The following is a 21,754-nucleotide window of genomic DNA, read 5'->3' as shown; positions in this document are numbered from 1 at the left end:
GAAGATCATTATCGCTGCGCATTTGGAAACGCGCGCTAGGGCTCTTGGTATGCGCTTTTTCAATCGCTGTAGTCTACAAATAGTCTGCATAGATTGGTTCTATAAATTTTTTTGTTTCACATTTCGATTGTTGTATAGTTTTTTTTTCCAAATAAATGTATTATAGACTTTTAAAAAAGTAGCATTTCGGGCAACCATGAGTAAATCTGGAACATTAAAAATAAAGAATTTGTTTCATAAAACAAAGTCACCGGATAAAGAAAACAAGGAAGGGGAAAAGCACACATGTAAAGATGCAACTTCATATGGAGATGGAGAGCTTGCGAGCCCAGGCCCGAGATTACCGTCGAGTCCCGGACTTGTCAGCCCCGTCAGCCCCCTGGATGGGACGCTGCATAGGAGCCCAGCAAGTGAGAAGAAAATGAAGAAGAAACGGTTCTTGTCCTTGCAGCTCAAGAAGAAAGGCTCAAAGGAGGCAGGGCGCATCGACAACCCACTGTTCTATAACGGTGCTGACGAGATCGACAGCTTCAGCAGTAACATGTAAATTAAACCTTTATTTACCTTATGGAAATTGTACTCACTGGGGTAGGTCTATTATCACCCTGATTTGTGTACCTGGATACACCATTTAGTGCCTTCAGAAATTATTAAAACCACTTGACTTATTCCCCATTTTGTTGTACAGCCTGAATTCAAAATAAATTTTACGGATTTGTTTTTCTCACCCATTTACACACAATACCCCATAATGACAGTGAAAACATGTTTGTAGAAATGTTTTCAAATGTATTGGAAGTGAAATACAGAAATATCTAATTTACATAAGTATTCACACCCCTGAGTCAATACCCGTGTGGCTCAGTTGGTAGAGCATGGTGTTTGCAATGCCAGGATTGTGGGTTTGATTCCCACGGGGGGCCAGTATGGAAAAGAATGTATGAAATGTATACATTCACTACTCTAAGTTGCTCTGGATAAGAGCGTCTGCTAAATGACAAAAAAAATAAAAAAATAATAATAATAATACTTTGTAGAAGCACCTTTGGCTGTGATTACAGCTGAGAGTGTCTAAGTGCTTTTCACAACTGAATTGTGCAACATTTGCCCATACATTTTTTTCTAAATTCTTCAAGCTCTGTAAAATTGGTTGTTGATCGTTGCTAGAAAACCATTTTCAGGTATTGCCATAGATTTTCAAGTAGATTTAAGTCAAAACTGTAACTAGGCCAGTCAGGAACGTTCATTGTCTTCTTGGTAAGCAACTCCAGTGTAGATTTGGCCTTGTGATTTAAGTTATTGTCCTTCTGAAAGGTGAAGTCATCTCCCAGTGTCTTGTGGAAAGCAGACTGAACCAAGTTTTCCTCTAGGATTTTGCCTGCGCTTATAGCTCCATTCCTTAAGTATTTGGATCCACCACTTTTTTTCAATTTTCGCCTAAAAAGACATAGCCAAATCTAACTGCCTGTAGCTCAGGCCTTGAAGCAAGGATATGCATATTCTTGATACCATTTGAAAGGAAATACTTTGAAGTTTGTGAAAATGTGAAAGGAATGTAGGAGAATATAATACATTAGATCTGGTAAAAGATATTACAAAGAAAAAAAACTGTTTTTTGGTATTTTTTTGTACCATCATCTTTGAAATGCAAGAGAAAGGCCATAATGTATTATTCCAGCCCAAGTGGAATTTAGATTATGGCCACTAGTTTTAGACTGATCCAATGAACCATTGCATTTCTGTTCAAACTTTTGTATCAAGACTGCCCAAATGTGTCTCATTTATTTATTAATAACTTTTTAAGTTCAAAACTGTGCACTCTCCTCAAACAATAGCATGGTATTATTTCACTGTAATAGCTACTGTAAATTAGACAGTGCAGTTAGATTACCAATAATTTAAGCTTTCTGCCAATATCAGATATGTCTATGTCCTGGAAAATGTTCTTGTTACTTACAACCTCATGCTAATCACATTAGCCTACGTTGGCTCAACCATCCCATGGACGGGACACTGATCCCATAGAGGTACATTTTTTATCCTGAAAAACTCCGGAGTTCTTAATGATTACAAGCATACACATAACATTATGCAGCCACCACTATGCTTGAAAATGTGAAGAGTGGTACTCAGTAATGTGTTGTATTGGATTTCCCCCAAACATAACACTTTGTATTCAAAACAAAAAGTGAATTGCTTTCCTAATTTTTTTTGCAGTATTATTTTAGGTCCTTGTTGCAAACAGGATATATTTTTTTGAATATTTTTATTCTGTACAGGCTTCCTTCTTTTCACTCCGTCAATTAGGTTAGTATTGTGGAGTAACTACAATGTTGTTGATCCATCCTCAGTTTTCTGCTATCACAGCCAATCATTTCTGTAACTGTTTTAAAATCACCATCGGCCTCATGGTGAAATCTCTGAGCGGTTTCCTTCCTCTCCAGCAACTAAGTTAGGAAGGACAGCTGTATCTTTGTAGTGACTGGCTGTATTGATACACCACCCAAAGAGTAATTAATAACTTCACCATGCTCAAAGGGATATTCAATGTCTGCTTTTTGTATTTTTCACCCATCTACCAGTAGGTGCCCTTCTTTGCGAGGGATTTAAAACCTCCCTGGTCTTTGTGGTTGAAAATTCACAGCTTGACTGAGGGTTGAAAATTCACAGCTTGACTGAGGGATCTTACAGATTCAGTATGTGTGGGGTACCGAGATGAGGTAATCATGTTAACCTCTTACATCTAGACGTTCCGCTAGCGGAACACCTGCTCCAATATCCAATGATAGGCGTGGCGCGAAATACAAACTCCTCGAAAATCCGAAAACTTCCATTTTTCAAACATATGACTATTTTACACCATTTTAAAGACAAGACTCTCCTTTATCTAACCACACTGTCCGATTTCAAAAAGGCTTTACAGCGAAAGAAAAACATTAGATTATGTCAGCAGAGTACCCAGCCAGAAATAATCAGACAGTCATTTTTCAAGCTAGCATATAATGTCACAAAAAACAAAACCACAGCTAAATGCAGCACTAACCTTTGATGATCTTCATCAGATGACACTCCTAGGACATTATGTTAAACAATACATGCATGTTTTGTTCAATCAAGTTCATATTTATATCAAAAAGCAGCTTTTTACATTAGCATGTGACGTTCAGAACTAGCATTCCCACCGAACACTTCCGGTGAATTTACTAAATTACTCACGATAAACTTTCACAAAAAACATAACAATTATTTTAAGAATTATAGATACAGAACTCCTTTATGCAATCGCGGTGTCCAATTTTAAAATAGCTTTTCGGTGAAAGCACATTTTGCAATATTCTGAGTAGATAGCTCGCCATCACGGGCTAGCTATTTTGACACCCACCAAGTTTGGTACTCACCAAACTCAGATTTACTATAAGAAAAATTGGATTACCTTTGCTGTTCTTCGTCAGAATGCACTCCCAGGACTTCTACTTCAATAACAAATGTTGGTTTGGTTCCAAATAATCCATAGTTATATCCAAATTGCGGCGTTTTGTTGTGCGTTCAAGACACTATCCGAAGGGTAATGAAGGGTGACGCGCCCGGCGCGTTTCGTGACAAAAAATGTCAAAATATTCCATTACCGTACTTCGAAGCATGTCAAACGCTGTTTAAAATCAATTTTTATGCGATTTTTCTCGTAAAAAAGCTATAATATTCCGACCGGGAGTCGTTGTTTTCGTTCAAAGACTGAAAATGAAAACATGGAGTCATCTCGTGCACGCGTGCACCAGTCTCATTGTTCTCAGATCGACCACTTACCAAATGCGCTACTGTTTTTCAGCCATGGCCTGCAAAGTCATCATTCAACGTTCTGGCGCCTTCTGAGAGCCTATGGGAGCGTTAGAAAATGTCACGTTACAGCAGAGATCCCCTGTTTTGGATAGAGATGATCAAGAAGGCCAAGAAATGGTCAGAGAGGGCGCTTCCTGTTTGGAATCTTCTCAGGTTTTGGCCTGCCAAATGAGTTCTGTTATACTCACAGACACCATTCAAACAGTTTTAGAAACTTTGGAGTGTTTTCTAGCCATATGCATATTCTAGTTTCTGGGCAGGAGTAATAATCAGATTAAATCGGGTACGTTTTTTATCCGGCCGTGAAAATACTGCCCCCTATCCATAACAAGTTAAACAAGTTCTGCACAATCAGAGATGTGATTAAGAATAGCTTAGTTTTTAAATCACTATGGAGTTATCCCAGATCCTCAACTGATGGCCTAATCCTTATCCCACTGTCTTGTCTTATATCTTAAGCAATATCAGAACTGGCTACACTGAAATGGAAAACTGTAATTTCTACAGTAATTTGGGGGATATCAACAGTAAAATACCTTGAAACGTTTTACTGCAGCATATTGTAAATGATGGTGCCTTGTGCGAAAATGTGGTGGGCGGGGAAAGAATTGCTGTTTCAAATGGTACTGTTATTTCACCACTGAGGTATAAAGAACTGGACACTGCGTCCAAGATGTCTGACTGTTGTTTTCAACATAATCTACTCACGTTCACATACACTGATTCATGGACTGTCTATATTTTACACAGCCCAACTTTACATGCACACTAGTATTCAGTGCACACAGGAAGCAGCGCGAGCAGTGACAATATCATCACGTCATCCAAAAACATGGCAGTCATTGGATGAATATAAAATGGTAATATCTTCAGCTGTGAGTGATGGAAAATAAATCGGCCTGTGAAAATGCTGTACCAATTTAACTGGTACAGTATGTGGTTATAGTGCCCAATACATTTGAAATACAGTATATAGGGGACAGATTGCATAGCAGCAAGTCTTGAACCTGTTACGGCTAGACATTCCGCTAGCGGAATATCCGGTGAAATTGGAGAGCACGAAATTCAAATTAAATTATTAGAAATATTTAACTTTCATAAAATCACAAGTGCAATACACCAAAATAAATCTTAATTTCTTGTTAATCCAGCCACCATGTCAGATTTCAAAAAGGCATTACGGCGAAAACCAACCATGTGATTATCTGAGGACAGCACCCCATCATACAAACACATGAAAATCATATTTCAACCAAGCAGGTGCGACAAGAAAGTCAGAAATAACGATATAATTCATGCCTTACCTTTGAAGATCTTCTTCTGTTGGCACTCCAATATGCCCCAGAAACATCACAAATGGTCATTTTGTTCGATAAACTCCTTTTTATATCCCCAAAATGTCAATTTATTTGGCGCGTTTGATTCAGAAAAACACCGGTTCCAACTCGCCCAACATGACTACAAATTCTCTAATAAGTTACCTGTAAACTTGGTCCAAACATTTCAAACAACTTTCCTAATCCATCGTTAGGTATCCTAAAAAGTAAATAATCAATAAAATTTAAGACGGAATATACTGTGTTCAATAGCGGATAAAATCAAAGTGGAGCGAGCTCCAGGTCGCGCTCCCCAAACAGAAGAGTCCACTTGGCTTGACACTCATTCTGAATAGCCGTACTTCTTCATTTCTAAAAGGAAAAACATCAACCAATTTCTAAAGACTGTTGACATCTAGTGGATGCCATAGAAACCTCAACCAGGTTCCTCATAAATCTAGTTTCCCATAGAAACCTAATAGAAAACACAGTGACCTCAAAAAAGAAGTTTCCTGGATGGTTTGTCCTCGGGGTTTCGCCTGCCAAATAAGTTCTGTTATACTCACAGACATTAATTTAACAGTGTTTTCTAGAGTGTTTTCTATCCAAATCTACCAATTATATGCATATCCTAGCTTCTGGGCCTGAGTAGCAGGCAGTTTACTTTGGGCACGCTTTTCATCCGGACGTGAAAATACCGCCCCCTATCCCAAAAAGGCCATGTCCTTTTGGTCTGTTTTGCCTTGTAGTTGCTGCCAGTCTGGAAGCCTTTGTTAAGGACTCAAGAAGTGCAAGTGATATAAAACACCATATATTCATTAATACGCTGTAATATGCAAACACTTTACCTAGCGGCCAAGCTGCTTGTACCAATCCCTTGTAATTACAATAAAATACAAACCCCTTCCCTCAATGAATTTCATCTATCCATTCATTAATTCATTACGGAATAATTTACTTTTTGACAGAATAGTCCTAATACAGTACATTTTACAGTTTTGTACTGTGTGTCATTACACAGTACTTGCTTTGATACCATATTTATATTACAGTAGGTGTACTGTAATATGAAATACATAATTTTACTTCACACTGAGCTGCCTGTAAATTACTGTTAATTTCACGACAACTCCTTTACAGTGTACTTTCTTTATCAAATAATGTGTGATTGCACCATGACCTACACAGTGTAACAATAGCTATTAGTTGTGTGTGTGCATGTGTTTGTTAGCAATGTAGTTGGGATCAGCTACTGGATTTCAACAGATATAGGCCTACCTGATATGATTGAGCTGGGTAATAATACGTAGCCTGGGTGCCAGTCTGTTTATGCTATATTGCCAACTCTATGAAATTTTCGTGCCAAACAATGAGTCACGAGGAGTTGGCAAGATAGCACAAACAGATCTGGGACCAGGCTAGGTAATATGCACTTCTTCATCTGCACTCTGTACACTTATAAAGATAAAGTGAGCTCCTCAAATATTTATGTAGATTACAATCCTGACTCCCGGGTAATCAAATCAAATTGTATTTGTCACATGCGCCGAATACAATAACAGGTCTAGACCTTACAGTGAAATGCTTACTTACAAGCCCTTAACCAACAATGCAGTTTTAAGAAAAAATAAGTGTTCAGTTTTTTTGTAAATACATTCTTAAGTAAACAATAAATAAATAAAAATAAGAAAATATGAAAATCCTGTATTTCAGTCAGACCTACAATGCATAATAACTCTGTGGTATTTCCAGGTAACACTACAACTAACACTGTAACAAAACACCACCAGACCAGACATATGTTTCTCAAGTTAAACTCAGATAATCCTCCTTATGGTCATGTGTGTCCTACCGCACCGGGAGTGTTTGTCGACTGAAATGTGTTTTGATGTATTAATTTCATTTTAAACGCAGAGCAGAGCGAATCTTTCCCCTGTGGCAGTTTGTACAGGTAAACCAGTGAGGTGTTTAGTTCCTGCTTGTCTAGTTCAGGCTTGCGCAGGTTTTGTTAACTGTTGAAGGCAGACAAGTTTGATCTGAAGTTTGGGTCATGACTGGCATCCACCCATCTGTGAGACAAAATGTGGAATTTACCAGCAAGCAGCAACAGCATAACAATGAGAAAAGCAAGAGAAGTAACAGCAAGGTGTGATAGGGGTAAAAGAGGTGAAAATGAAAATGGAAACAAATTATGTTAAGCTGTATTTTATAGTTTTTTTGTTCTTAAATGTTTGGTGGATTTAAATGTGCAGTCTGTAGTTTTAAACAGCCTAACCCTGCCACTGTTTGGAAAGCTGAGGAATGGGGTTGAGGAAATGTTTCTCGATAGTTTAAACGTATTTTGAAGCTACACATGACATACCATATGGCATAAACAGTCATGACAGCTGCTAATTATTCATGACGGTTATCTCATGACTATGACAGTGTTATGACGTTCTTACGGTGGAGGTAAAGTTAAGATAATACATTACTTTCAACAAGCAATAGACTCTTCTCATTGCTATGCAAGTGTACTGTATATGTTTTCTATTAACATATTCCATAACACATCCCCAATAGATGATAACCACCAACCACAACCTAACTGGGTTCCACTGTCAGACAAATACATTTCATTGTGTGATGTAGTGGTAAAAAAAAAGGGGTGTGGGTAAACTCTGTTACCAGTCGCTTCCTATACTTTCAATGCATTTTTTCGCTGAAGGTGGGTAAATTGTCGCGCAAAATAAAGGTGGACAAACTGAAATTTACTTGCGTTTAGCCTCTACACCACAGATTGTACATGGTGGGACTCACATGGTGCTATCCAGTGTAATTTACCTTGCAAATATGCATGCATTCATTGCTTACATCTGCTATGAAAGGATCATTGTCCATCCTCCCTCCCAAAAGCCTGGAAGGGATGAGAATGCCAAGCCTATGGGTTCATAGCTTCAACTACGCAGCACACACACATACTTACACACACCAACTGATTAATGGACTGTTGAATGTACAGTTGAAGTCGGAAGTTTACATACACTCAGGTTGGAGTCATTAAAACTTGTTTTTCAACCACTCCACAAATGTCTTGTTAACAAACTATAGTTTTGGCAAGTCGGTTAGGACATCTACTTTGTGCATGACACAAGTTATTTTTCCGACAATTGTTTATAGACAGAATATTTCACTTATAATTCACTGTATCACAATTCCAGTGGGTCAGAAGTTTACATACACTAAGTTGACTGTGCCTTTAAACAGCTTGGAAAATTCCAGAAAATGATGTCATGGCTTTAGAAGCTTCTGATAGGCTAATTCACATCATTTGAATCAATTGGAGGTATACCTGTGGATGTATTTCAAAGCCTACCTTCAAACTCAGTGCCTCTTTTCTTGACATCATGAGAAAATCTAAATAAATCAGCCACGATTTCAGCCAAGATTGTAGACCTCCACAAGTCTGGTTCATCCTTGGGAGCAATTTCCAAATGCCTAAAGGTACCACGTTCATCTGTACAAACAGTAGTACGCAAGTATAAACACCATGGGACCACGCAGCCATCATACTGCTCAAGGAAGTAGACACGTTTTGTCTCCTAGAGATGAATGTACTTTGGTGCGAAAAGTGCAAATCAATCCCAGAACATCTGCAAAGGACCTTGTGAAGATGCTGGAGGAAACAGGTACAAAAGTATCTATGTCCACATTAAATGAGTCCTATATCGACATAACCTGAAAGGCCGCTCAGCAAGGAAGAAGCCACTACTCCAAAACTGCCATAAAAAAAGCCAGACTGCGGTTTGCAACTGCACATGGGGACAATCATACTTTTTGGAGAAATGTCCTCTGGTCTGATGAAACAAGAATAGAACTGTTTGGCCATAATGACCATCGTTATGTTTGGAGGAGAAAGGGGGAGGCTTGCAAGCTGAAGAACACCATCCCAACCGTGAAGCACGGTGGTGGCGGCATCATTATGTGAGGGTGCTTTGCTGCAGGAGGGACTGGTGCACTTCACAAAATAGGTGGCATCATGAGGCTGGAAAATGATGTGAATATATTGAAGCAACATCTCAAGACATCAGTCAGGAAGTTAAAGCTTGGTCGCAAATGGGTCTTCCAAATGGACAATGACCCCAAACATACTTCCAAAGTTGTGGTAAAATGGCTTAAGGACAATAAGGTCAAGGTATTGGAGTGGCAATCACAAAGCCCTGACCTCAATACCATAGAAAATGTATGGGAAGAACTGAAAAAGCGTGTGCGAGCAAGGAGGTCGTCAAACCTGACTCAGTCACACCAGCTCTGTCAGGAGGAATGGGCCAAAATTCACCCAACTTATTGTGGGAAGCTTGTGGAAGGCTACCTGAAATGTTTGACCCAAGATAAACAATTTAACGGAATGCTACCAAATACTCATTGAGTGTATGTAAACTTCTGACCCACTGGGAATGTGCTGAAAGAAATAAAAGCTGAAATAAATAATTCTCTCTACTATTATTATGACATTTCACATTCTTAAAATAAAGTGGTGATCCTAAGACAGAATTTTTAGAAGGATTAAATGTCAGGAATTGTGAAAAACTGAGTTTAAATGTATTTGGCTAAGGTGTATGTAAACTTCCGACTTCAACTGTAAGAGTCACTGCTAAAATGATGGGTTTTCTTAGGCCTGGTGCATTGCAGTGTAGGCCTATGAGTACTGTATGTGTATTTGAGTTCATCCGTGTATGCATTTTGTGGTTGCATTGTACATTTTACGCTATGTAATCAGTTAATGTTTTGGACAGGAGTAACTTAATAAGAGCAGAGCATGAATGAGAGTATTTTTGTTTAATTTCTCTCATGTCGGCCTACTCCCCCAACATGCATGTTTCGCTGACACCACGATACTAAATCAAAACTTGAGCCTAGGAGCTTTACAGACAAGTCTCTAGCAGTATCGCTGAGTGGACTCGTGTTTTATATTCCTACTAGGCTCTGTACTGACAGGCTCTCCAGTATGATGTGTCACAGCCACGTTGTGGTGTGTGCCTGGGGGGAGGATGTGGAGCAGGGCCAGGTAGGTTGGATGATAAAGTGAAGCAATTTGTAACACACCACATATCCTATGATTCATTTACTGTATGATTCATATACTGTATGATTCATATCCTATGATTCATTATACATTTGAATGATTGGATGTTATTGTCTATTGGTTTGTGGGAATGTGGCAGTTCAAGTACAGATTGTGTACATACAAACGAAGCTGACACATATAGTATCTGTAATAACCAGATCTTTGCACGTCTGTTGATGGAGTTTGCCAGGGGAACAATAAACAGAAGCAGCCTGACTGCCAACTGCTGCAGATCAGAGTCAGTCTGTCAGTGTTCTCTCTCCAGCTCCCTGCTTTGACTTTGATCCCAGCTGACCAAGGGAGAGTGTTTGTACGCAACTTCCTGTAGAGCAAAAGGAAAGATGCCACAACGTTTGACTGATAATATTGTGGTGAGACGCAGCATGCAGACACAGTGGTGAAGTTCATCATCTGACATGATGTTTCAGATATATCAATAAAATGTGTTGATTGATCACCATTGCAAGACATTCTAGATGGTTCTACTGTAGTTCCAATCAAGTTTTCAATTATTGAAATATTCCCTGCTCACATGATTCATATCCCCCAGGCTTGAACGGCTTTTCTTTACCAGAGAAATCTGCAGTAAATCTCCTCTGATGTGACATAATTTATTCACATACCTGCTCCTTGTTCCCTAGATCGGCAGAGTCACTCCAGAGGAATGCACTTAGCCAGCAAAGCTTTGACAAATAGTGCCTACTTTAGGACCATTAGATAAGACATTGATTTGCCATTCTGTCTATGTCAGCTCATTGATCCCTGTTTCGTTACATCAATTCGGTGCCTTTATAAACAAACATACAGTCAATAATACAATAGAAAAGGTGTGCAATGTGTGCAAATGAGGTAGGATTTAGAGTCTAACCAGACACCTAGGTATTTGTAGTTGTCCACATATTCTAAGTCAGAACCGCCCAGAGTAGTGATGCTGGACGGGCGGGCAGGTGTGGGCAGCGATCGGTTGAAGAGCATGCATTTAGTTTTACTTGCATTTAAGAGCAGTTGGAGCCCACGGAAGGAGAGTTGTATGGCATTGAAGCTCGTCTGGAGGTTAGTTAACACAGTGTCCAAAGAAGGGCCAGACGTATACAAAATGGTGGCATCTGCGTAGGGGTGGATCGGAGAATCACCAGCAGCAAGAGCAACATCATTGATGTATACCGAGAAAAGAGTCGGCCCGAGGATTGAACCCTGTGGCAAGGCAGTCATTTGAGAAACCAAGGCTCTTGAGTCTGCCGATAAGAATGTGGTGATTGACAGAGTCGAAAGCCTTGGCCAGGTCAATGAATACAGCTGCACAGTATTGTCTCTTATCGATGGTGGTTATGATGTCGTTTAGGACCTTGAGCGTGGCTGAGGTGCACCCATGACCAGCTCAGAAACCAGATTGCATAGCGGAGAAGGTACGGTGGGATTCAAAATTGACGGTGATCTGTTTGTTAACTTGGCTTTTGAAAACCTTAGAAAGGCAGGGTAGGATAGATATAGGTCTGTAGCAGTTTGGGTCTAGAGTGTCTCCCCCTTTGAAGAGGGGGATGATCGCGGCAGCTTTCCAATCTTTGGGGATCTCAGACGATACGAAAGAGAGGTTGAACAGGCTGGTAATAGGGGTTGCAACAATTTCAGCGGATAATTTTAGAAAGAGAGGGTCCAGATTGTCTAGCCCAGCTGATTTGTAGGGGTCCAGATTTTGCAGTTCTTTCAGAACATCAGCTATCTGGATTTGGGTGAAGGAGAAATGGACTGTGGGGGGCGCAGGGCTGTTGAACGGGTAGGTGTAGCCAGGTGGAAAGCATGGCCAGCTATAGAAAAATGCTTATTGAAATTCTCAATTATCGCGGATTTATTGGTGGTGACAGTGTTTCCTAGCCTCAGTGCAGTGGGCAGCTGGGAGGAGGTGCTCTTATTCTCCATGGACTTTACAGTGTCCCAGAACTTTTTGGAGTTTGTGCTACAGTATTCAAATTTCTGTTAGGAAAGCAAAGGCTAGCTTTTTCAAACTGCCAGTGTATGTTGGTTCTTAACTTCCCTGAAAAGTTGCATATCGCGGGGGCTATTCGATGCTAATGTAGTACGCCACAGGATGTTTTTGTGCTGGTCAAGGGCAGTCAGGTCTAGAGTGAACCAAGGGCTATATCTGTTCCTGGTTCTACATTTTTTGAATGGGGCGTGCTTATTTAAGATGGTGAGGAAAGCACATTTAAAGAATAACCAGGATATATACATGTAGTTGTGTAAAATAACAAAACTATTATAAGGTACGAGGCCTGTCTGGGGAGAGCACGAAGGACAGTTGTCAAAATCATGAAAAAAAAGTACAATTAAAAACTTTAATCAATCGTAGCAAAGGTTGAGTCTTATCTGTGCTATCCTAGTATTATCATATTGAGAACTTGCATTATCAGTATTATCCTATTGAGAACTTGTATTATCAGTATTATCATATTGAGAACTTGTATTATCAGTATTATCATATTGAGAACTTGTATTATCAGTATTATCATATTGAGAACTTGTATTATCAGTATTATCATATTGAGAACTTGTATTATCATATTAAGAACTTGTATTATCATATTGAGAACTTGTATTATCATATTGAGAACTTGTATTATCAGTATTATCATATTGAGAACTTGTATTATCAGTATTATCATATTAAAAACTTGTATTATCATATTGAAAACTTGTATTATCATATTGAAAACTTGTATTATCATATTGAGAACTTGTATTATCATATTGAGAACTTGTATTATCAGTATTATCATATTGAGAACTTGTATTATCAGTATTATCATATTAAAAACTTGTATTATCATATTGAAAACTTGTATTATCATATTGAGAACTTGTATTATCATATTGAGAACTTGTATTATCAGTAGTATCATTTTGAGCGCTTGTTTGAGTGGATTAATAGACAGTAACAGACGGAGCCCTGCAGATAGAGACAGAGAACGGGGTGGGGTCGGCGAGAGGGAGGAAGGGAGGGAGGGGTTGGAGTGAGTGATTGGTGGGAGGAGTGAGACAGAGGGCAGAGTGAGGAGGGGTGGGAATGAGAGGGTGGGACAGTGGAGGATGCAAGGCGATGTGCTTGTAATTTAACCGCCATGGCTGACTGGTTCTGGAGTCTATAGAACTAAGAACTTTAAGCATCTTGTCTTCAGTGAAATAGAATGTGTATGGTATGAACCTGGAACCAAGGTTGAGAGATCTTGTAGAATTTTCTCTCCTGAATTAAATGTGTTGTGTGCCTAGTCCTTTATTAGGTCATTTAAAAACAAAATGCATGCATAAAGAAAAGGACTAGGAAATACTTAGCTTAACAGCCATTTACCCATTGAGCGAGGTGTTTAGCAAGGTGTCAGTAGCCATGTAACCACTATGTCTAAGTGACACTAGTGTTGATCCCTGCTCAATTGGTCTTTATTGTTTTCCCTCCCCACATTTTTCTAAGATGACAGATGTCTGTCTACATCCACAGATTAAATCAATAATAATAACAATATTTCATTTGTAAAGTGCATTTCCCACACTAAATAGAAAACAAAACAAACAAAATTCAGCAACACTACATCAGAAAGCAGAAAAAATGTTCACAATACATAAAAAACATGACCTACTAATATAGACTTTAAACAGATTAAGCGATCAAACGTTAATTAATGAGTGTTCATTAACATGGTGATAGAGTGATGCATTAGGCATCACTCTATCATCAACGCATAATTACTGACACAATCAAAGGACGGACGGGGCTGGACGTAGCCTACAGCTTTGTACTGACACCGATGGGCATTGAGTAGGTGGTGCTGTTGTGTCTCTTTAAGGCCAACTCTTGAAATTTTGAGACAATGCAGGTTTTGCTGTTCAATGGTCATTTCGATTCTTGAGCTTAGTACAAGTGTCTTACCCTACCATAACCTGAAGTAAAAGGTTGTACTACATATTTTTTTATATAATTTAGGTCTTTGTAAACAGGGTTGGTCCGTATCCAGATTCCCATACCTTCATACTGTACCTGTACCATACCGGGCTATACGGTATTACCAGCAGTGCACACAACGGCCGCTATTCCTATTCAAACGTTATTTAAAAAAATATTATGCTAACAAAGTACTAGCGATTACCCATAGCAGACGCTAGCTAAATGCTCACAAGCTCAAGCGAGGACAGACAAACCTGGCTCATAAAGTTATGCAACTATCTCAAAAGGCTACTCACACTTGATCCAGGAGAGGGTTAATTGTCTCTTCTGTAACCAAGAAGCGTTGATCTTGCAAGCTAACCACCTCCCGACTCCGACTGTTTGGTCACCTGGTCAGATCAAACCCACCTCTGGAGCCTGCCCTTATCCTCAAGGAGCCATCCCCCAACTGGCCACACCCAAGATAAAGAATGAGAGTCTGGTTTGGTCACCAGTTGGAGGTTGACCTACACAACCTGGGACTCAACACCACATCAGCCTGGGACCTTGCTCAGAATAGGATGGCGTGGCGATCACTGTGCTCCAAGCAGCGAGCGAAGATGAGTGAGTGAGTATTTAAAATCATATCGTCTGTATTTCAAAATACCCCTGTATACGGTATATTTGGGCTATCTGTCAGGTGAGGAGGACTATGACTGGTATGATCATTAAAGAAGGCCTTCTGAGGCTGAAGAGCCCCAGCCCACCTGGCTGCATCGTTTCCATTGTGAAGCATCATCACTGTTTAATGGACTGATGTGTTTACAGTCAACGTTGGGAGGTGGCTAGCTTGCAAGACCAAGCCTCTTGGTTACAGCAGAGACAGTCAATCAGGCAAGAGAATGTGGCCGGTTTGGTCTGAGTCTAGATAGATATGCAACATTTTACAACAAGATTCAGTTGTAGTTAGTTAAAAGGCCAGATTAGCTGGTGGCTTGTGACAATGATCTGACCTAGGAACAGAGGACTTGAAATTAAAGGAGTAGCATTGTTTTTACATCCAAAGCCAATGAAAAGCAATCTGGGTGAGGGCATTATAGGTGTGTGTGTGTGTGTGTGTGTGCGTGCGTGTGTGCACATCCTGTTATCCCTGCGTGTGTGTGTGTGTGTGCATACACCTGGATTAGTTTGTTTTAATGGACTGATTTGCTTACCTAATGTCTTGAGCTGTAAGACAGGGGACTCTGTGCCACAACATAGGGCGGAGGTTTGAATCTATATAAATTGTAGTTTGACTAAACAAACTACATTAACCAGGTTTCCATCCAACCTTTTTATGCCCGTAAAGTGCATGTTGGATAAAAAATGTCATGACAGGCCTGATGGAAAGAGCAAATTTGTTACTAAACTTTCCAAATATCTACAAAACTAGTACATTTGCTAGACAAGGTGGGATCTTTTTTGTGTCGGTAAAATTCGTTATGCGAGTCAAAAGTACATTCTTTTCTTTAGGAATATAGTGAAATAAAAATAAACAGTAAAGTACAGATTAACCCAAAAAATACTTAAGTGGTAATTTAAAGTATTTTTACTTAAGTACTTTACACCACTGTAGACAAGGTGGGATCTTTTTGTGTCGTTAAAATTAATTATGCGAGAAATGGCGGGGGAAATGCTTTTATGCGCAAATAATGATATAATAACCATCGTATCGAAGTACCATCGTATCGAATTTTCCAGTGGAAATAAAGCTTTCTTTGTTAAGGTAGTTCTGGACTTAGTCATTATTGCAGCATACAGAACTGACTGTTTGAAGAAAAAATGTGTTTCCTATCACCATCCCCTTTACCCTGTTTTTACTAACAATCAGACATCTGGTGTGTCCATTCTGGCTTGGACATGGCTACTTGCTTACTTTGAGATATGGTGTGCTTGTTTCTGTGCCACCCACTTTTTTTCTGGTGATATTTTAAATACAAATTATTCCAATATAGCTATACAACACATGGTCCATTTGTCAGAAATTGAAAGCTTGCACATTCATGCTAAACGAATCGAAATACCATTGCATAGGTTGTTATTATGGACATAACATCATCATGTCAAGTGTTGCATTACATGTCCCAAAGATGTCTATCTTTATGTGGAGCAGTGAACAGGAGAGAGAGATAAGTGCCAGGATGAATGTGCGTTCTTTCCTCATCCTCCTCCAAAGGCAACACGTTCAGGATTACGACAGGCCTAGTTGTGAAAGCAGGTCATCCGAGCAGATCACACTGCATTGGGCTGTTGTGGTAACATCACACTTGTTTCTCAGTCCCTTGATGATTACAAAAGTGATAAATGGAGTCTTTATTACTCTCTAGTGTACTGGTCTGGATCTATAGCCTCCAGTAATCTTTTCAGGTTCAGTAGCTCTGTCTTTCAGCTGGTAATTGTGTACTGTACTGTGTGTGCGCAGAGTGCTATATAGTGTTTCATATTCATATTCTATATGCATTCATTAAACTCAAACATATGCATCATTCAGCTATTGTTAGCTGCTGTCCAAACTAGAGCAGTTAAAGTTTGTTTTGGAGTTTGCATTAGATTGGGCCTGGCAGGAACAAATATATCTTTCATCAACAGCCACTGGTGACTCACCCAGCCAGCCCCACTCATAACCTGTAGAATTATGTATGAGTCATGCCTTGACTTCACTCCATCCCTTGTTTGACTTTATGAAGTCCCACAGGTTCGTTCACTGCATACGTTTAATAAAAATGTTTGTGTCTGTTTCTATATGACGAGTGATGCGAGTCATGTGACTGTTTTGATACCATTGACATGTGCCAAGCTGTAGGCTGTAGTGTGTGTGTGTGTGTGTGTGTGTGTGTGTGTGCTTGATACTCTGCCTTGCTGTGTTGAGTTTTGCCATTGTGAAAGTGTATCGATACAGTTAATGCAAAACAACCGAGCCATTGTTTTACTGAGGAGGATAATGCTCTGTGTGTGGGCTGTTGCTGGCTTTATCAGTCAACTCCTCTGTTGACTATTCTGCAACATTACAGTGTGTTGTCTAAATGGTCTGCTTGAGAGCGTCTGTTATGTTGCGTGGGAGGCTGTTCTACTTCTGTAATACTATAACTCACTGTAGGCTAGCTGCCATATTTCCTAAACATACCCAGGAAACTAGTGGGAGCGACCAAAGGAGTTGCACAACAGTTCATTGAACTTCCAATATGTCTAAAAACATTGTAAAACATTTAAGTTTTGAATGTTAGTGTTTCAGAAAATCTAAAATAACTTAATATAACCCTTCTTGTTATATTGAATTGTGCTAGATCTGAATACCTGCTACACGCTTAGTAAAAAAAGGCTTTATCTAGAGCCTAAAGCCAAATTGATACCTGTTGCTAACATGCGTCCTTTGTCCTGATCTTATCCACATTCTGATTGTGCCCACATTGAAGCCGTTGCATCTACACATGGTGATAATATGTGTCACTTATCCATCCACTCTGTCCACAATGTAACCAGATTTCCTGGTGCTTCCCTGTATGCAGATTATTTAACAAATATCTTTCAAAATAATATTGATTTATTTTAAGACAATTATTGATGCCATAAGTCAATGGTGCTACTTGTCAATGAGTTTGAGGCCGATATAATTATTTAAATGTTTTATCCATCCATATCTGTTTATACTTGATTGATATTCAGATACAATGGGTCCCTGACTACCTCCGGAGGTGGTCAGGAAGATCTGATCACAATGAGTATTTTAATTGTCTACACTAGTCTAAAAATGTGGGCATAATCAGAATGTGGACAAGATCAGGACAAAAGACACATGTTAGAACCAGGTATAAACAAGGCTTAAAAGGGTAATTTGGCTGTCCCCATAGGAGAACCCTTTGAAGAACCCTTTGGGTTCCAGGTAGAACCCTTTTCAGTTCCATGTAGAACCCTTTCCACAGTGTTCTACATGGAACCCAAAAGAGTTCTACCTGGAACCAAAAAGGGTTCTCCTATTGGGACAGCCAAATAACTATTTTGAAACCCTTTTTTCCTAAGAGTGTAGGGGAGGGATGGCATCAGATGGCATGGAGTAACAGAGAAAGACTCCAAGCAGTTTGGAGCTGGTTGGTTTAGGCCTCAGACGTGTTCAGATGCTGCAAACTGATACAGAGAGACTGAGGAAATGTTTACCCAAAACTGGTGACTGATGTCTTACTGAGGTCAAAGGGCAAGGTTGGGGGTTAAGTTTATGTAATTACGGAACGATTGCTTTTGTGTGCTTTGTTCCATCTTACTTATTTGACCTCAGTAAAATCTCAAGTCATGTTGATTTGCTGCATGGTTAATATGTTGCATCTGTATACTGCGCCACATGGGAGTGTGGATGGTTCCTGTGGTCTTTATAATTACTCAGTGCATAGTTGTTGCATTGGATATGTCATAGTCATTATCCATTATGAAACATGAGAAAGGTCCTGTGACATGATTGTCCAAAACACAGGGTCCTAATTATGAAACATGAGAAAGCAATTAGCATTCATATTTATTCATATCCTTTCAGATCAAGCTGTGTATGTGAGAACCCATTCTGCCTGATGTGCTTCCTCTTTGGGCTTGAAGTTGGAACAGATACCGCTGTCTGCAAGTAGACACCCACTGGGCACATACGTCAGTTCAATGTCTAGTTTTGATTTACATTTGTTTGAGTTGTCGACAAATGTGAATTCAACTTGAAATCAGCAAAACATTTCACTATGTCATTGGATTTAGATTAAAATCTAAAATTACCTTAAAATTGACTTTTTTACAAATCCAATCAGTTTTTCACATTGATTCAACGTCACAGATTTATTTTGGTTGAAATTACGTGGAACGTTGATTCAACCAGTTTGTGCCCAGTGGGCAGTAAGAGAAAACAAGAGAATAAAACTTTATGGATGCTTCTTCTGTAGAAGTCTTGCAAACTCAGCATAATTTAGCAAAATAATCTATTAGAATCAAAACCATCCCTGGTTCAACCCCAATTCATGGCTCATAGACCCAATGTCACAGCAATCTATTCTGCACAGTTTGTTATTTACCCAAAGTCACTGTACAAATAAATCATTAACTGACGAGACTGGCTTCAATGTGTTGGAAAAGTAGGCATGGCCAGGGTAACTAAACATATGCCAACGGAAACAATAGATCCTGTAGAGTAGCAGTTTGATGGCTTATGGTATGATTCATCAGGCAACTTTGTCATGATGAAAATAAATTCTGCACACACCCTATTGTGGGCAAAGATGGTATAACAAAGCCAGAAGATGCTAGTCAATGATGAACAAACAAACCTCTTTTGGTGAAAAATGTACGTGACTGCCCGTTTTACTCAGGTGGTTGAAACGTCCCTCATGTAGCAGAGTAAGACAATTATCTTATTGATTGATGGGGAAAGTGTTTTTAAATGTAGTGCATTTATCTTCAACATTTCTAAAATGTCTCCGAACATTTCACCCCTCTGAACACACCCATGGTGTTGCACCTGTGTCTACAGTACAGGAGGTTGGTGTCACCTTAATTGGGGAGGACGGGCTTGTAGTAATGGCTGGATTGGAATGGTATTAAATCCATCAAACACATGGTTTCCATGTGTTTGATGCCATTCCATTCCAGACATTATTATGATCCGTCCTCCCCCAGCAGCCTCCACTGATCAACAGTATCAACAGTGGAATGCTGGTTCCCATTCTGCATTCTAAGAGTGATTCTCATAGCTCACTATATTGGGATGCCACAATGGGTGTGAGCTAGCCTAACTGCTTCCATTGACAACACAGAGTCAACTTAAAAGCCTTTGGGTACAGTGGTGACCTCCTGAAAACAGACCAGGGCCTATTGACATGTGTGTCCCAGAAAGCACGATGGTATTCTAACTACTGCACACACACTATTGTGACTTGTGACTAAGTCAGGGTGAGAGTCGTCTGACCAGTGTACCATTTCTCTCTGCTATAAATCGTTGTTGTCTGTCATGTAAAGCACGACGAGGGTGTCAGATGTCACAGTTAAAACAGGAAACAGAAGCGTTGTGGTTGTGTTCTTGGATGTGTTGATGTTTAAAAAAAAGTGTACTTACAGCTGAGTTACTTTCAATGTGTCAAGCAGTCATGGGCGATGACTGGACCTTTGTACCTTTTCATTTTGAAAAGGCCATACAACATTAATGTGATAGCAACATATAGGTGGAATGGGTCGCGGGTGGCACAATTAGCCATGCCATGGGGTTTGTGAATGTGTGTCTGAGAAAGTGGGCCAGAGGATAAGGACATGTTATAATCCTGAGGAGGGTCTAATCCTGAATGCAGATTGGTTAAAACCATGATAGAAAAGAGGAAATCAAAAGAAAGACTCAGAGAGTGGGCGAGGGATAGAAACCAAGCTTCTTTTCAGCATCTTTTCAGTGGTTACTGGGTGAGAACAGCGGCCTACTCTAAGCCTAACAGTACCTCTCTCTCTCTCTCTCGCTGTCTGTCTGTGCGTCAGGAGTTTTGACCAACTGAGCGTGAAAACAGAATACAGCACCACGACTGACAGGGATGCTACGTCCATGATCAGCTATGACACGTCAGCCTTCAACAGCCTCAGCCCCAGCAAGTCCAAAAATAAGGTATGTCACAATATAGTAGACTACAATAGGAGTTCTCTGTTGTGTTGTGGAGAAGTCATCTGGAAATATACGTTCTATATTTGAATTACTGTACTTTTAAACCCCACCCTCTTTACATTCTGTGAGGCCAATCTAAAGTAATTTAGGACAGACTCATCTAAGAGTAATGATGAAATGTGACTATACTATACATAGTAGCAAAACATACTGTACCATACATGTTTTACCATAGTTCTGTTCTACAATTGTCAAAAGTATGTGTCAAACAGAGAGTACTTTCAGAGTGGTTAGATTCATATGCAACACACTTGATATTGATCAAAACAATGACTAAACATAATTTCAGAGTGACAGAATCTGTCTCTTAGATTGGAGACATTTACCCCATACTACTGCTTGCCACTGCTTGCACTGAGCCTGGCTGTGCAGTCATATAGAAGGTGTGCAGATGAGGGCAGTATTGACTCACTTTGTAGGGCCCTAGCTGGAAAAGAGGTAAGGTAAATCACAAACCAGTCCCTCCCTCCCTCCTCACTCCTCGGCCCTCCATTTGCACGATCAAGTGTTATTGAGGATGTAGGTGCTAATTAGACCATTTGATAGCCACTTCAACCGAGCCAGCAAGGCCGCAGGCTTCAGGGCGAAGTGCTATCCCAACACGCACCGCGATATGTACATAAACAGTACAGCAGTTCAGATTCTTCAGACAGACCCCTCAATAAAAGTTTGAGTCAGTTTATAGCTTCATATTATGCAATATTTAGGTTTTGAATACCGATCTATATGATAATTTCTTCAATGCCTTGGGGCATTAAGATAAATGTAAGAGACGTTTATCAGAAGCCTCTTAAAGTTGTATACAAATCATTAGGGTTGAAGGGTAAAATATATGCCCACCTACAGATGCAGTATCTTAATTTGACCTATATTGT

General features: G+C 39.7%; 1 protein-coding gene across 4 annotated transcripts in view; it reads left to right on the top strand.

Moving 5' to 3' along the window:
- LOC106572557 (mucin-12) overlaps positions 1–21,754 on the top strand; it is a 49,952-nt gene continuing 28,198 nt past the window's right edge. The window contains exons 1-2 of one of the 4 annotated variants that reach the window (XM_014146879.2): positions 1–543; positions 20,699–20,822. In XM_014146879.2, coding sequence (XP_014002354.2) covers positions 197–543; positions 20,699–20,822 — 471 coding nt within the window. In that variant the 5' untranslated portion in view covers positions 1–196. Of the gene's footprint in view, positions 544–14,649; positions 14,802–20,698; positions 20,823–21,754 lie in introns of those variants that run through there. The other 3 variants (XM_014146942.2, XM_014147025.2, XM_014147180.2) reach the window with 3 other exon arrangements.

The sequence above is a fragment of the Salmo salar genome, chromosome ssa01 (genome assembly GCF_905237065.1).
Source record: "Salmo salar chromosome ssa01, Ssal_v3.1, whole genome shotgun sequence".
NCBI classification, from domain to species: Eukaryota; Metazoa; Chordata; class Actinopteri; order Salmoniformes; family Salmonidae; genus Salmo; species Salmo salar.
This window is presented reverse-complemented; position numbering and strand designations above follow the sequence as displayed.